This window comes from Halichoerus grypus, chromosome 11 (assembly GCF_964656455.1).
Source record: "Halichoerus grypus chromosome 11, mHalGry1.hap1.1, whole genome shotgun sequence".
Classification (NCBI taxonomy): domain Eukaryota; kingdom Metazoa; phylum Chordata; class Mammalia; order Carnivora; family Phocidae; genus Halichoerus; species Halichoerus grypus.
In genome coordinates this window covers 38,469,744-38,485,876 of record NC_135722.1, presented here as the reverse complement: position 1 = coordinate 38,485,876, position 16,133 = coordinate 38,469,744, and the positions used below count along the sequence as shown (strand labels likewise).

The 16,133-nt window shown below is 43.5% G+C and overlaps 2 protein-coding genes across 3 annotated transcripts in view; one reads left to right on the top strand and one right to left on the bottom strand.

Moving 5' to 3' along the window:
- The window catches only part of UEVLD (UEV and lactate/malate dehyrogenase domains), a 45,467-nt gene extending 43,227 nt beyond the window's left edge, over positions 1 to 2,240 (bottom strand). The window contains exon 1 of one of the 2 annotated variants that reach the window (XM_036077535.2): positions 2,124 to 2,240. In XM_036077535.2, the coding sequence (XP_035933428.1) occupies positions 2,124 to 2,171 (48 nt within the window). In that variant the 5' untranslated portion in view covers positions 2,172 to 2,240. Of the gene's footprint in view, positions 1 to 1,668; positions 1,784 to 2,123 lie in introns of those variants that run through there. The other variant, XM_036077534.2, reaches the window with a different exon arrangement.
- MISFA (mitochondrial sheath formation associated) lies at positions 1,971 to 14,470 on the top strand. The gene is made up of 5 exons (XM_036077538.2): positions 1,971 to 2,491; positions 10,963 to 11,181; positions 11,601 to 11,693; positions 13,453 to 13,490; positions 14,359 to 14,470. The coding sequence occupies exons 2-3, from the start codon at positions 11,113 to 11,115 to the stop codon at positions 11,691 to 11,693; spliced, it is 162 nt and encodes a 53-aa protein (XP_035933431.1). The 5' UTR covers positions 1,971 to 2,491; positions 10,963 to 11,112; the 3' UTR covers positions 13,453 to 13,490; positions 14,359 to 14,470.
- The last annotated feature ends 1,663 nt before the right edge of the window (positions 14,471 to 16,133 follow it).

Sequence of the window (16,133 nt, the reverse complement as noted above, 5' to 3'; positions counted from 1 at the left end):
CCTGAGATCATGACCTGAGCTGAAATCAAGAGTCAGATGCTTAACTGAGCCACCCAGGCACCCCTAAACTTAATATTTAATACAAACTAAAGAATATATACATATGTGTATACACACACACACACAAATATACACTAATTCTGAAGAATAAACACCCATGCACCAACCTGCTCACACATGATCCAGAATAGTAATGTCCAACAAAACTTTCTGCCATGATGGAAAAGATCTATATGTGAGGGATCTAATATAGTAGCCACAAGCCACATGTGCCTACTGACAATTAAAATGTGGCTGGTGTGACTGAGAAACTCAATTTTTAATTTTATCTAATTCTGACAAATAGCCACTTGTGGCTACTGGATACTCTATTAGACAGCACAGACCCCTCCAGTACCATTACATCTGTCTGAATGCCCCTCTCACCCATTCAACTGCCTCCCTTTAAAATGTATTTACATTCCTCTGCTTTCATCTTCTGGTTTTATCACACATGCGTGTGTATCCCTAAACAACACACTACTGCTTGTTTAGTTGTTGTTTAATTTTAATTTTGTTGGCTTTATAAAATTATAATTTTGCATTTAACTTCCAATCTTTTTCACTCAATATAATGTTTCTAAGATTCATTTGTATTGTTGCATGTTGCAGCTCATTTTCACTGCCACACAGTAATATTTTCCATTGTATGAATATACAACAAATTATCCTTCTTTCTGTTAATGCACATTTGGGTTGTTTCTAATTTTTAGTTATAGATAATTCTGCAAATGTCTGTTGCTTCATATACTATGAATTCTCTATGGTATCTACCTAGATGTAGAAGGGATATAAATCACACATAATCAAATTAACAAGGCCAAATTGTTCTCCAAAATGGTTGAATAACCATTTAACCACCAGCAGTGTTTAAAAGTCCCATTCATCCACATCCTCCACAACATTTCAAATTATCTTAATTCATGCTAATCTAATGAGGGAAAAATTATAAAGTTCTTTTTCTACTCTCAACTTTAACATTTCTTCCCACCGAACAATAGATCATGCTCCCCTCATTAAAAAACTTGATAGAGAGGTTCTGTGAAGAGGAGACACTAAGGGTGTAGTCGTAAGCATGATACTTCTCTTCCTACAAAATTTATACCTGTCACCGTAGATAAAATCATTCAGATCAATTAAATAAACACGTTCAGTCATGAGGCTTCATAACCTCGCACAGATGTGCAAATTGCCCCAACTAAGACAAATCCAAAAAAATGGCATGCATGTATGGTTTCTGCATGGAGAAGTCTTAAGGAAGCATTAAGAATCACTTAACTAGAAAGCCAGCAAAAGAGGGGTTGCCTCAGAATGTACACTGGTGGGAAATCAGAGCCTGGACCAAGTGCCCGGACTAACCTGGAAACTGGTGCTAGTCATGCCCCAGAAATGTAGGTTAGACTTCTGGGTCAGGCCTCCCGCTCAACCTTTCAAATATTAAGAGGATCTCTTCTGGGCCTGCAAGCCCCGTTTTCATTCCTATATCTACTCAAGTCACTAATTCACTGCACAGTGATTTAGCACCTCCGCTGTGGTGAGGCACAGTGCTAGGGAAGGGAACACAACAGCACCGTCTCTGCGGTGAGTACACCGCAGGAGTAAATAAATCATCGTAAATAAAATAATTACTCCACAACGTGATAATCCAGACTTCTGAAAGCAAGCAGAGCGAGGGGCGTGATTCCATCCTGCAGGGAGTGACATCTGAGTTGAGTCTCAGAAAAAAGAGATTGCAAGTCAAGAAAAAAGGGGCAGGCCGTAGGAGCAGAGAGAAAGGCATGGTTAAAGGCACAGGCGAGTGCTGGGAGCTGTTTGAGAACCAGAGACGCTGGTGGCGTGAGAAAGTCTCCCTCCCGGTGGAGGCCGCGGGCCTCGGAGTCGTGGGCGGAGCCACAGGCCCCGCCCCGGGACTGAGGACTCGGGAGGGAGAGACCGGCAGCCTCCCGGGGGCCACTCCCCGCAGCCGGCTTCAGGCCAGCCCGCCTCCGCTCCGAACCCCGGGACGAGCCGGGGAAACGCCTTTACGAGGCAGCCCGGCCCCGACACCCCGGCGCCCCAGACCCGGCCCGGCGGGCTGCCCGTACCTTGCCCAGTAGCCGTCTGAGACCCTCGCAGTCGAACTCCATCTCCATCCACCTCCCGGAGCCAGGTTCTGTGACTCCAGCCCGTGGACCTCCCTCCGGACCCACCCCTGGACGGAGGCCGCCGAGGTCCAAGCCTCCCGAGCGGTCCAAGGCCACGCCCCTTCCCAGGCTAGAAAGTCCGCCCGCGTCCAACGCCCAGGCTCAGCGGCAGCTCCGCCCGGGAGTCGGACCAGCGCCCCAGAGTGGACCCTGAGCGCGGTCGGAAAGGCGTTAGCGCCCCGGGGCCACGACCCGGCTTGCTGGAAGGAAACTTGGGGACATCTGTAAGGAGAGGAATAGGAAGGACCCGAGGAGAAGCAGTAAAGGAGGTAGAAGCAACTCGCGCTGTTTTGGAAGAGAGTTTCTAGAAGGGTGTGTTAAATTCAGCAGAGTATCGAGAAAGATCAAGACCAAAAATTATAGTTAGATTTAGGAAGGAAGAGGTAACGGGACTTCAAAAGCAAATTTTCAGGGAGCTAGAAAGGGAAAATGGAGTCAGAAGGAGCATTGTCGAAAAACTGGGAGATTGTGAGGGTTGGTGCAGCATGCCGGGAGGAGTTGCCTTTTTTTTTTTTTTTAAAGGAGGGGCGCCATAACTGTTGGTGGCACAGAGAGGGAAAAGCTAGGGCAGAAAAAGAGTTTGAGAACAAGAGAAGAGGTAGATTGGTGGATAAGATCATCCACATAGAGAAGACGAAGAAATGCAATTTGCTGGCTTTGTCTGGTCTCCTTGACTTGTGATTTACTTACTTGCTTTATCCCTGATTTGGGCCACTGGGCTTAAAAAGTCGCAGAAGATGGATATTGTAACTGTCAGGAGGATGGGTAAGCAAGAAGATGATTGTATTTACAGGGAGAGCCAGAGGCGGGAATGCTGTGACTCAATTAGAAGAAAATAAAGGCTGGCAAGGGTATTTATTCATTCAACAAACTTTTGTTGAGCATTGACTATTTGCTAGATCTTTTTCTAGGTCTGAGGATACAGCAGTGAACAAAATAGACAAAAATATCGGTTGTCCTAAGGCTGTCATTCTTTTATTAGGAGGAGAGCAAAACAATACGTATAGTAAATAAATAAATTAGATCATATGCTGGAAGGTAATTAAGTGTTGTGGGGAATAAATTTTTAAAAGGCAGGATAAGGAGATCAGGGTAGGTCTCCTTGAGAGGTGAGAGATTAAGTGTTCTATATTAGAGGGCATTCAAAGCAAAGTCCTAAGACAGGTGTGAGCTCAAAATGGCCAACTGTGGCTGGAGTAGAATGAAGTAAGAGGTGAGGAAACAGAAGTAGGCTAAGTCAGACAAATAAGGGAGAAGCCACAGATGGGTTAGGGCAGTGATTCTTGCAGTGTGGCCCCCAGACTCACAGCCTCAGCATCACCTGGAACTTGGGAGAAGTACAGATTGTTAAGACCCAATCCCCAGACTTACAGAGTCAGAAACTCTGGGGGAGGGGTGGTTCAAGTGATCATTTTTGACAAACCTGGTGATTCTAATGCATGGTGAAGTCTGAGAATCACTGTGGGGCCTTTGTAGACATTTGGGACTCTGGCTTGTCAATGCCGTCCTGCCAGAAGAGCATCAGGAACACTCACCCTTAAATAAGTTGGGTTGATTACTCTTTGCAGTGAGGGAGCAGATGCTGTGGAGAACCACTGGGACTGCTCAGTCCAGGAGTATGAGAAAGACCTATTATAGGATTGGGGCTTTGGGTGACTTGGGGGAGGGTTTAATGAAGTGAACCTTCACTTTGGATTGGGTGCTGTCAGAAAGCAGAGACAGTTCTGTGATTGGATAGCTCAATAAATATCTATACAATGGGCAAACTGGAGCAAGGATAAAGCAGTAATTGGTAAAGAAGAAGCAGTCACTCATATTCTATTCTCTCATAGCAGAGAGAAGAGGATGTTCGGTATTTCATGGGCTGCACAGGGACCTTTGGTTTGTCTCTGCTTAGACAAAATTATGAATTGGCCTTATTTGGTCTCATTTTATCATGGTCTGAGTGACCCTGTCTGGTGTTTGTGTTCTGTGAGGTTGTTTTATCCAGCAGGAGAATAACATAGCCTAGCCGTGAGTGCTGGGTCAACTTCTAACAACATGGAGACCTTCCTGGCTGGGTCAGACCAGTTCCCAGATTTTGGGGGCTGCTTTTTTCTTTCTCAGGCTTTTACTCTGAGAGAAAGAGGAAGCCACTGGAAGGTTTTGAACGGAGAAGTAATGTGACTGAGTCTTAAAAGAATAGGTCTGACTGCTGCCTTGTAGAGACTGGATGTGGGGCGAGAGAGGGAGCCAGGAGAGAAGGTAGGAGGGGAGAAGATTGAAAGATAAGAGGCCTCCGAGAGCACCTCAGGCGGATAAACAAACCTAGGAAATGATGGGACTTCCAGGGCCTAAGATCTAACAGACCCTGTCAGAAATCCAGTAATCAAGGAAAAGACACCACGTTAGAAGTGAGGCCTGAGCAAGGTTCTTCAATCTTTGATGGAAGAACCATTTATGGGAGATGCCTTCCATCCAAACAGCTCATTCTCTTCTGGTTTAGTCACTACGAATGACTTATAGGCCCTATGAATACTTTATGCGTGTGTGTGTGTGTGTGTGTGTATGTGTGTTTGTAGCCATCATTTCCTGTGTGGAAGGTACGTTGCTTAGAGTTTTATGTGCTTTATCACAGTTAATCTTCTCAGAACCCTGTGACCTAGATAGATCATTCTACTGGCGAGGAAACTGAGGTTTGGGGTTGTATTACCTATTTCCTTGTTTCTGAGATCCTGTTGAGTAAGAGATACATTATTGACAAAGTTTTGGGAGAGAAAAGGTTACAAAATTAAATATAAATACCAATTTTAATACTTACATCTATTTGAAAAGAGCTGAAATGTGAAAAAGTATGCACCTTAAAATAGAGGATATATGGTATAATTGGCTCCATTTTACAGATAGGGAAACCAAGACTCAGAAAGGTTAAATTGTTGCAGAAGGTGGTGTCAGAGACCATGTTCCTTCTTTGTGCATTTTGCTGCTTCCCTGTGTGTGAAGTTGTGATTAGCATCCACATCCAGAATTTGGCACTATTTCATCCTGTAATCTAACCAGGCTGAAATATTCACTTTTCCCCAAGCATGTCGTGTCTTCTGTGCTTCATGCCTTAATGCCCTGCCTGGGATATTTTATTGTACCGGACTGCTTCCATCTCTTCCCCTCTTTCTGTCCCCAAAGACTGTAAGGTCCTGACAGATAGCTGTCAAATCTCATTTATATCTGTATTCCCAGTGCCTAGCATGCTTGAATTTATGCATGTCTTCATTCTTCTGATATTTAGTAAGTTTGCTGAATGAATGGTGTAAGGTGACCAAAGCCATAGGGAGAAGATGGTATAGTGTGCTAGTTCTCAGCCTTATTAGAGTTGCAGACTTTAAAAAAAAAAATCTGTTGGAAGATACAGACCTGTTCCAGAAAAACGTACATGCCAACATATGCAGTCCATTTTGTGTCCAATTTCAGGAATGTTCAGGGATCCACTGAAGCCCATCCTTGCACCCTGGTTTAAGAAACTCAAATGTAGTCTGTGGGAGCATAATTTGCTACAACTTTTGGGCGAAGTAATCTGACATACCTTTGACTCTATAACCCTACTTTTGGAAATTTGTCTTACTGAAATAAAAGTACCCAAGACACAGGTACAAAGATGTTAATTAAATTAAAAAAAAAAAAAAAGGTCCCCAAACTAAGAAATGGGAAAAGTGTATATTCTGCGTCTTTGTTTGCAGCTTGAGAAAAGTCACAAGAATGGCTTGTTTAAAATAGGAATTTTTTTCTTGGGGCTCTGCTTCTGACTCTGTTTACACTCTTTGCTTTCATAGTTATTGGTCCTGTCAGACATACTATTCAGGGATGAAACCCTGGTATTCCAAATATCAGACACATGTATCCTTATCATTTACTAATCTTTTCCCCCATTTCTTTATTGTGGTAAAACACACATAACGTACAATTTACATCGTAACCATTTTTGAGTGTACAGTTCACTGGCATTAAATACATTCATAATGTTGCCCCGCCATCTCTACCACCCATCTCCAGAGTGCTTTTCATCTTCTAAAACTAAAACTCTATATCTATTAAATAATACCTTCCTACTCTTTCCTCTTCCCAGCCCCTGGCGACTCACCACTCTATTTTCTGTCTCTATGATTTTGACATCTCTAAGTACCTCACGAATGGAATAGAATAGATATCCCAGAAATAAATCCTTGCATTCATGGTCATATGATTTTTGACAAGAGTGCCAAGACCATTCAATGGGGGAAAGGCCAGTCTTTTCAACAAATGGTACTGGGAAAACTGGATATCCATATGCAAGAATGAATTGGACTCTTATCTAACACCATATACAAAAATTAACTCAAAATGGATCATAGACCTCAGTGTAAGACCTGAAACAATGCAACTTTTAGAAGGAAACATAGGAAAAAACTTCATGACATCGGACTTGGCAGTGATTTCTTGGATATGACACCAAGGCATGGGCAACAAAAGAAAAAAAATAAGAAATTAGTCCTCATGAAAATTTAAAAAATATGTGCATCAAAAACCAGTATCCTTTACTTAGATGTATGGAGCTTATGTTGTTCATTGACTGACAGCGTATGCTGCATCTCAGGCGATCCTGCCACAGACATCCTTTGTCTTTTGAAAGACATCCTTTGTCCTTATGAAATGAAATTATAAGCTTTCTTTTCTTACACTAGTTCTTTTTTTGGAAGGATTTGATATAGCCTCTCCATTTTCATCCTCTATCTGAACTGGCATACTCTTTTTGTCATCTTGCGGCTTTCCTGGTTAACAAGTAAAAACCTGGCAATCCTCAGAAGAAATTTTCTAAGAAATTTTGTTTAACAATCACAGCATTGTTTATGGTGATAAAAAATGGGAGAAAACCTAAATGCACATTGTGCCGTTTATGAACTCATTGTCCTTCAGCTCTGAATCCACCATTCACTGCTTGCTCTGCTGTGATGGACCTTGTAAACCTTTTTTCCTTGCTAGTGGGCATGATGTTAAGTTTTAGCAATAGAGGGCCTTGGGGAGCTACTGTAGGAGGAAGAAACTTCTTTTCCTGGTTCCAGTGTGCCTTTGTTTCTCCTGGTTCTGCTATGCGGCTGCCAGCGGCACGTGGGGGCTATCCAGTGGTGCTCACCCCTGTTGACTTTCAGTGGCCTCTCTATGGACTGTTTTCCATTGAGTTTCAATGGCGTCCCTGCCACTGAACAGTTTGCCTTGAGTTCTACCACCAGCACCTCACGGGGTAGCTTCCTGGTATATTCTGCTGGCAGATTCTCAGCAGTGATCAGTGAGCCTCCCAGAAGCCCCTCTGGAGACTTCCTGGCAAATTTCACCAGCATCTAGTGATTCTCTAATTGTCAGGTCTGGCCTGCAGTTGATTGGATTTCTCTACCATCCAGTCGGTGATGGCCACCACTTCTTCAACCAGTTTTGGATCTCAGCTCCAGAGGGGAGGGACTCTTACAACTTTGTTTCTCCCTTGGGTGCTTTGCCTCAGCCTTCGAGGTGGTAACTGCTCCCTGTATGTGCTGTTTCTGTGTAGGTAGAGCTTTCTGCCTTTTCCTTAGTTAATGTCTTGTTCCTAGTTAATAATTCTCTTTATTAAACTTTCTCTGTTGAAATTACTGTGTGGTTTCCATCTCTTGACTGATATAGTCATCGGTAGGAGAAAGAGGAAATCAATGTGGACTGTTACGCAGAAATTAAAACAGGAGAAGTTGGATTCCTTTGCATTCTGCCTAGGAAGGATCAACTGCTATAGGAGTCGCCTTCTCTCCATAAACAAGTAGAAAACTGCGCCAAATATATGAAATGATTGTTTTCAGATCTTGCACAAGCCTATGAACTTTGAGAGACAGGAAATAAAGGAGATGAGCCTTACAATCGCCCCAGCCTACTGTCCGGAAGCGGTTTTCAGACTGCAGCACAATGGGGCTCCCCAAACCAAGATTAGTCTTGCTGAGTTATAAAGAAAGATAGCAGAATACAAAGGAGGCCAGAGTACCAGGAATTTGCAGGATGGGGTCCTGGAGAAAAAGGGGTTCCACAGAGAGAAAACTCTGGAGATCTCCGTAGGGGTCCTTGTAAGTCTTTGGCTGAGTTTGTCTGTGCATACGAAAACTCCATGAGGCCAGGACAGGAACCACCCAGAAACAGCGGGCCAAACACTTCTTGGAGCTCTAAAAAGGGCTAGAAGTTGTGGAAAATTCCACAGATTTGAAAGACTGAACACAATAGGCATCAGAGAGAGTGCCCAGTGGGCATCAGAATGGTCATAGCTCAGTGATGGGGATAATTATCTTCAGAGTAAAAGCTGCTCTTTGCCTACCATTACAAATCTTAAAACAAGCCTCTGAAGAATCAAACTGATACCAAACATCCTGGAAAAAACCCCACACTACTGAAAGGAATATAGCCAAGTCCGGCAGACAGCCTTGTAAAATTCACCATGTTGACATCCAACCAAAAGTTACCAGGCATTCAAAGAAGTAGGAAAATATCACCCATAACAAAAAGAAAAATCAACGATCAAAACAACTCCAGAAATGATAGAGATGGTAGATATGCGGATGGAGTCCTTAAAATGTTTATTATCAATCTTATAAAAATGCTCAAAGATGCAAAGGGAAACATGAACATGATGTGGAAAAAAATGAATTTTTTAAAAGACAAATTGAACTTGAAGAGATGAAAAAATACAATGTCAAATGAAAAATTCACTGTATGGGATTCACAGAAGATTAGACACTATAGGGGAAAGATGAGTGAACTTGAAAAAGAAAGCAATGGAAACTATCCAAAATGAAACACAGAGAGATAAAGACTCAAAAATGAACAGGGCCACAGCAAGCCGTGGGACATGTTCACACTGGTTACTGGTCTCGCATGTAATGGAGGTCATAGAGAGGGACAGGGAGGCAGAAAAAAATACTTGAAGAAATATTAGGCAGATATTTTCCCAATTTGATGAAAACCATAAACCCACAGTTCAAGAAGCTCATTGAACTCCAAATAGAAGAAACATGCAGAAAATTACATAGTCACAGCAAAGTAAAATTGCTGAGAACTAGTGATAAAGGTTTTTTTAACAGGCGCATGATTTAAATACCCCTGCTGGGATTTACCCTAGAGAAACTAAAACTTATGTTCACACAAAAAACTGTACCCAAAGATTTATAATAATCCAAACTCCTAATAACCCAAACTGGAAACAACCCAAATGTTCTTTGACAGGTAAATTGATAAACTGCAATGTCCACGCAGTGGGCCATACGTTCATTCAATAAAACAGGACAAACTGCTGTACGACATGGATGAATCTTAAAAGCATTATGTTAAGTGAAAGAAGCCAGTGAATGAGCCTATAACTCTCTTTATATGAAGTTCTGGAAAATGCAAAAGCAGATAAATGGTTTCCAGGGGGGCGGGGAGTTCAAGGGAGGAGACCTGTTGCAAAGGGGTACAGGGAACTTTTTGAGATGATCGAAATTTTTCTCTCTCTTGATGGTGGTGGTAGTTACGAGATTGACACATTTTTCAAAACTCATCAACTGCACACTAAAAAGGAGTGAATTTTATCATATGTGATTTATACCTCAATAAAGCTTATTATTAAAAAAAAAAGGAATGTGTTTAGATTTTTTTATCCATTGATCCAGGAGGATGTCCATGATGTATTGTTGTTAACAGGAGAAAAGCAAGGTGCATAGTAGCATAGGTACTATGATCACCGTTAATAAAGCAACACTGAAAAGAAGCCCTCTGTATGTGTACTGATGTTTGCAAGCTCATGGAGGATTCTTTGGCAGAAGGGTACACACCAGGCTTGGGTACCTCATGGGGATGGGAATTGAGGGGAAAAAGAGGCGAGATTGTTAAATTTTTCTTATATGTGTGCAGGTGGTTTCATGTTTTACCATGAGCACCTATTATTTTCATCATTAAAAAAAGTAATGAAAATAAAGGGGATATCAAAATAACACATAGGGACATGTGTCTGTAAAAAGAATTCTGGTGGAGAGAAGGGTCCATTGTGACAGTACAGGGAGGTCAAAGGGATGAGGATGAGGTCATTAGACTTGACAAAAAGGAGATCTTTGGTAACATCTGAGAGCATCTAAGTAGTGGCGTGGAGGCCAGAAGTCAGAATGTGATATATGGAAGAAAGGTAGAGATTGGGAAGAAAGGCTTTAAGTGTGGACCACTTGTTTAAGCAGTCCGGTCATAAAAGGAAAGGAAAGGACTTCTTGTGGCTTCTTGAAGGCCAAGAGAGGAGAACCAGCAGAGAGTTACTGACCAAAGATACTGAAGAATGGTATAAAATGGTGGTGACAGAGCTCTTGAGATGATGAGGGAGTTGGAGGGACAGAAATAAGAGATGTCTCATTTCCTTAGAATTCAGTTTATTCCATTCACACCCTTCCCAATCCCTGTCTGTAGTCTAAGGAGCCCAGCTTCCTAACGGGTAGCTGGGCTCTGAGTCCTGGCCCTGATCTGGAGCATCAGCCTTGTGACCTAGTGTAAGTCACTTGGGCTCTCTACGCTTCAGTCTTCTTAGTAAATGGGCTTGATAATAGTACCTACTTCATATTGTTGCTATGACAGAATGCATACAAAAAGCTTAGTTTGCTGCTCAGCTACTGGTCTGGGGGCAGTCTCTCTGACATGTGAGTCTGGGCCATGTGACCAATGATGTCACAATGCCCTTCTAGACTCTCAACTTCTCCACTAGGGCGTTGTGGATCCTTTGGAGTCAAGGACTGGAACTGACATGCAAGACCTCTACCAACTGAGGGTTTCATGAGCACACTCCTTTGCCAAGATCTCCGTGAATAGTCTTTCACTGTGCAGTTGTGTCTTAGACATTGTTTTACTTGTTGTCATGATCGTGCTTGGCTGGATGCTTTTTGTTGGACTTGCATGTTACATGGGCGCATTTCCGGAGTTCACGGTAAGTAATGACCCTGCCTGTGAGTCCCTGGTAGTAGTCAGTCCTGGCTCTGGCTCCCCTTCCCAGCTGGGATTTCCCATCAAAGGGGAAGGATAGTTGAGGTCGCACCACTAATTAGAGGTCATGATGCAATGGGAACAAAGTTAGTTTCCCAGGCTACTTCTCATCCCCTTGGGATAGCTTTAAGTTCCACCTGCCCCTTGGCTACATAACAGCACTTATCTCAAAGCATTATGGAGTTTATAAGGGGTCTGCTGGAGAGGGGGGGTTTCAGGCCAAGTAGATGAGTGGTCGCTGGTGGGAAAGGGAATGTGGTCATTGGCGGGACCTCCCGACAGCCCTTGCAGTCATACAGAGGCTGTTACCTACTAGGCCAACAAAGAGAACCACTTCTGCCTTTAAATTTCTTTCTGACTCAGCCTCCAACTCTGAAGTGGAAAGAGAAGTGGCCTGTTCAGGAGAACAAGACGCGACTGAGCTGCTGGACTTTGGATGAAGACCCACAGCTCTGAGTGAGTGGTCAGGTTTGCTGGACTCAACTCCTCCCTTTCCAGAGAATGCGGCAACACCCTGAAATCTCAGTGGAGAGTTTATTTCCCCCTGGGAAACAATCAGCTGTCAAAGGGGAAGTGGTTGGAGGTATGCAGTGGGGGAAGAAGACGGCAAGCCCTGCTTTGAGCAGCAGGCCAAGGTTCCAAGATTGGTTAAGCACATCTCCTAGGTATTCTTTTCATTCCCGTCTATTAACTTTTCTCACAAACTATAAGAAGTTGGGTGAGTATTTTCAGCATCCCTTTTGGCAGATCCCAAGACTGGAGTTACCGTGAATGAGTTCAAGCCCTCACTTTGTTCCTCACTCTGTGACCTTGGGAAGGTTGAATCTCTCTAAACTTCACTTTCTTCATCTGCCCAATGGAGATAGCTCAGTATCTTACTATTCTTGGGAGGATTGCATTTGGGAATTCATGTCAAGCATTTGATGCAAAGCATTTACTAAATGCTTACTTAACAACTAAGCAAAATAATGAACTGGACAACAAAGATTTACTGGTGACAACAACCTCAACTATTTACCCAAGGCCATACAGTCCAACTCGTTTATGAAGCTGGGTTGCAAGCCTAGGTCTCTGGACCTAATAGCCTCTTGCACTCATTCCACTAGACCAGCCTGCCTCTAGGAAACATGAATACAGTCTCCTTTTAGCAAACATCTCCTGGGGTTCTCACATCCCACTCCCTTTCATTCAGACCTGTTTTTTCAAAGATGTTCCCACTGTTAAAGAAACTTAAAGTCTTAGTAATAAGCCGGTTACAGAAGCAGGTTTTCTGGGAAGCTACTCTGGACGGCAGGGGCATCAAGTCCCAACCCCAGCGATACTAAGAACAAGGCATGAGGGTTCTTTTTTTTCTCTCCACCTGCCTCAGAATGTCTGTATGAGTACTGACCCAACTCAGACCTTTGTGGGGGTGGGGTTGTGGATGGAGGCACTGGGCAGTTGCTTAGCTAAGCCACCTGATCCTGACCAAACCACTGAAACTGTTCTGCGCCTCAGGTTCTCCAACTGTGAAATGAGCATAACAGCCCATCTTCCTTCTCTTCCCTTTCCAGGGAGGTTGTGAGGAAGCATACCCTGCATAATGAGGGTTTAACTGTGGTGTTTCAAAAAATGCAAGATTTTTCTTTTTCAAATAGCCTAGCAATAGTATATAAAGTAACTGCTCACAGCATGCCTAGCCAATCCTCCCAATTAATCCAGGATATTTTTTGTTTTGTTTTGTTTTTTGCATAGCAATGCTTTTTGCATCTGATTGCATAAAACCAATAGTTAATATTTTGATAGGTGATGAGTTAATAAAGATGTGATGCTGGCTAAATCCTAACCACGTAGGGTCACCAGTGAACAGGGCCCTTCTGTTAGGGTTCTCTGGCCCCAACAGGCCAGGCATCCTGGCCAACTGTCCCATAGCTACTTACTCTGACTGGTTTCCCCAAGGTCACAAGAGCTGATGTCACAATTGGTGTCTGAGCTCTGCCCCCCAAAATGGCCATGGCGAGCCATTGCAGTTCAGACTAAACCACAAAGCTCTCCAGCCAGGAGCTGACATGCTGGGCGATCCACCCTCTGGTCTTGAATGAAGACAGCCCAGTTCCCAGGGCTCAGGAGATAGAACACCACACCTTTCAGAACCACCCATTTTCCCCAGCACACACCACCAGCTGAGCAAGAAGCCCCACGATGATTGTTATCTTATGGTTGCTTCTCATTGCAGGAACCATGTGGAAGGGATATAAGTATCCCCCAGGAGGGGTAAGTATGCTTTCAACTTTGTTCTCTATTCCTACTTTGGAATGTATTCCCCCAGATCAATGAGCTAAGCATCAAAATCCAACTCTAGTAACTTTAGAAACAAATAGTCTTTCCTTTATTAAGAAAGTGGTTGTAGCTTACATACTTCTATTATCATTCACTATCTGAGAGTTCCCTCTGTCTTTCATGTCTTTCTTTCTTTTTTTTTTTTTTTAAAGATTTTATTTATTTATTTGACAGAGAGAGACACAGCGAGAGAGGGAACACAAGCAGGGGGAATGGGAGAGGGAGAAGCAGGCTTCCCGCGGAGCAGAGAGCCCGATGTGGGGCTCGATCCCAGGACGCTGGGATCATGACCTGAGCCGAAGGCAGACGCTTAACGACTGAGCCACCCAGGCGCCCCTCATGTCTTTCTTTTATACATATTTTCCTAAGAGTCTTTAGTCTTACATTCTTCAGTTTCAAAGAACCTAGAGGTGTAGAGGTATAGATATCTCAGGCCCAGAGTCAAAGCTGTCTGACATGGGTGACCTTGTCTGGTGCTCAGGGGGCCATTTTGTGGGCTCAGGCTTCAGTACCATTTCTTAAATCAGCTCACACCAGCAACCCAGACCTAACTCTCCCTCCTTGAGTAAACGGTGGTTGATAAAGTGGTTCTGGTGCTAGAGATCTTCTCTCTTCCTGTTAGGCCTTGGATATTTGTTCTTTTTTGGCCTCTTGTCACCTCCCCCATGGCTACACCCCTCTGGCAACTGGGATCAGAGGCATTAAGAGGCAGAATTGGACAGCAAGGAGGGCAATTGCCTCATCCCCACACCCCAGCAAACACTAGGTAAGGCCCACCTGACATACTTTTCTCCCCCCCCAGACCCCGGTGGAAATAAGCAAAGATGATCCTGGTGAAGTAATGCAGCTCTGAAGCTCACCTGACCAGCTGTACAGTTCCTGTTGTTGGTTTCGCATAAAGTAATTGCACATTATTTTGTCACATTTTATGTAAAAAGTTACCGTACTTTTTAAGATGAAGACTTGGTATTCTGTTAGCTCGAAACAGGGAGATGAAGGGTGGGGAGGTAGTTGGGGTGGATGAATGTGATTGGGTCCCCTACATTTCAGTCTCTAAGACTGGCATTAAGACTAAGATACCTCGTTCAATTTGCCCCCTATTTTGTATCCTTAAGGGTAGAAATTCTCTAAAGTTCCTTAGACCTAGTTCCCAAGTATAGGCTTTCTCCTGCGTCCAGTGTTGAAAAAATGTTACAGAAAAGGCTATTACAGCAACTTTAAGCCTATCCTTTGGGGATACTTCTCTGTGGCCTTTTCACAGCTATTATCAGGAACCTAAGGCTTACACTGTGTGAGGAAAGGGCTGCATTTTAATATTTGGTGCTTAATTATACATTATTTTAATCCTTATAACCACCTTCTGGCTTGGCCACTGGCCTCATTTAACAAAATGGCAAAAAATGAAGTTGAGAGGTTCAGGAATCTTACCAGCCCCACAGCTCTGGGTTACAGAGTCAAGATTAAGATCCAGACCTTCTCCTTGGCATGTTTCTACGTGCCAAGGGAAAGAGCCAAACAAGAGCCTGGAATATCCAAGACCTTGGCTGTCTCTTGGCTCAAATGCCTCCCTCACCTGAATAGCCAAGAAGGTGCCTGATGATTCTTTTAGCAGTGACTGCTGCTAATACAGGGCAGCACGCATAGAAACAAAAGCCAACTGCTCAGTCTCAAGATGATTCAGTTTGAGTTTGAGACCAAGGATGGAAACCTAAGTATAAGACCCATGCAGTTATTCTGAGTGTTTGAGCCCTAGGATATTCCTCATAAGCCCTCTAGAGGTGGTTTGGAATTTTCTGACCCTGAGAGGGGAGTGGGGGGGAGGGGGACGAACCTAATAAGAGCAAGTACTTCTGAAACAAACTGTATGGAACTTTTCCCATTCTGTGGCTGCCTGGGGACAACTGATAGTTCCATTGTTCAGAAGGGCATCCTTACCACCAAAGTAGATCTTTTGGTTATGCAGGTAACATTTTGTTGATGACTATTTGGTACATGTTTGCTAAACTATTTTTAAGTGGCCCTGTGCACTGAATGGATTGCCCTTATTTTTTATGGAAAGAAACGTGAACTCAAAATCCATGAGCAACACTATGTAATCCTGACTCTAGGATAGTAGCATCTCTTATAATACTTCTTATGTGACTGAGACCCAACGTATCCCATCGAGTTAAGTGCCTACATTCTCTGGCTGCATGGCTGTGCCCACTTGCCTCATATATTCCAAAGGACTCATCTTCTCAGTTAACTATTTCAGGCTCTTTTTATTATAGGGGATCAGAACCTGCTCATTTTCTTGACAAGAAGAACTATATACCCAGTTCTTCTTCCCTCCAGTTTCCTGAATATACCTCCAAACAATTCTCCTAACTTGGGTGTCTGGTAGCAGACCAGCTCTCTTAAGCTGGTGGGGGGTGGGGAGAGGTGTCAGTTGTGGGGACTGAGCAGACATGAATGTGTCAGGGAGAATGAACAGAGGTGTGTGTGTGTAAGGAGGCAAACCCCATCTCAAGTCTGATGAGTCTACTGGAGGTTGTAGCTGGGAAAATGTTCACGGCGATGAAAGAAGGAATATCTGAG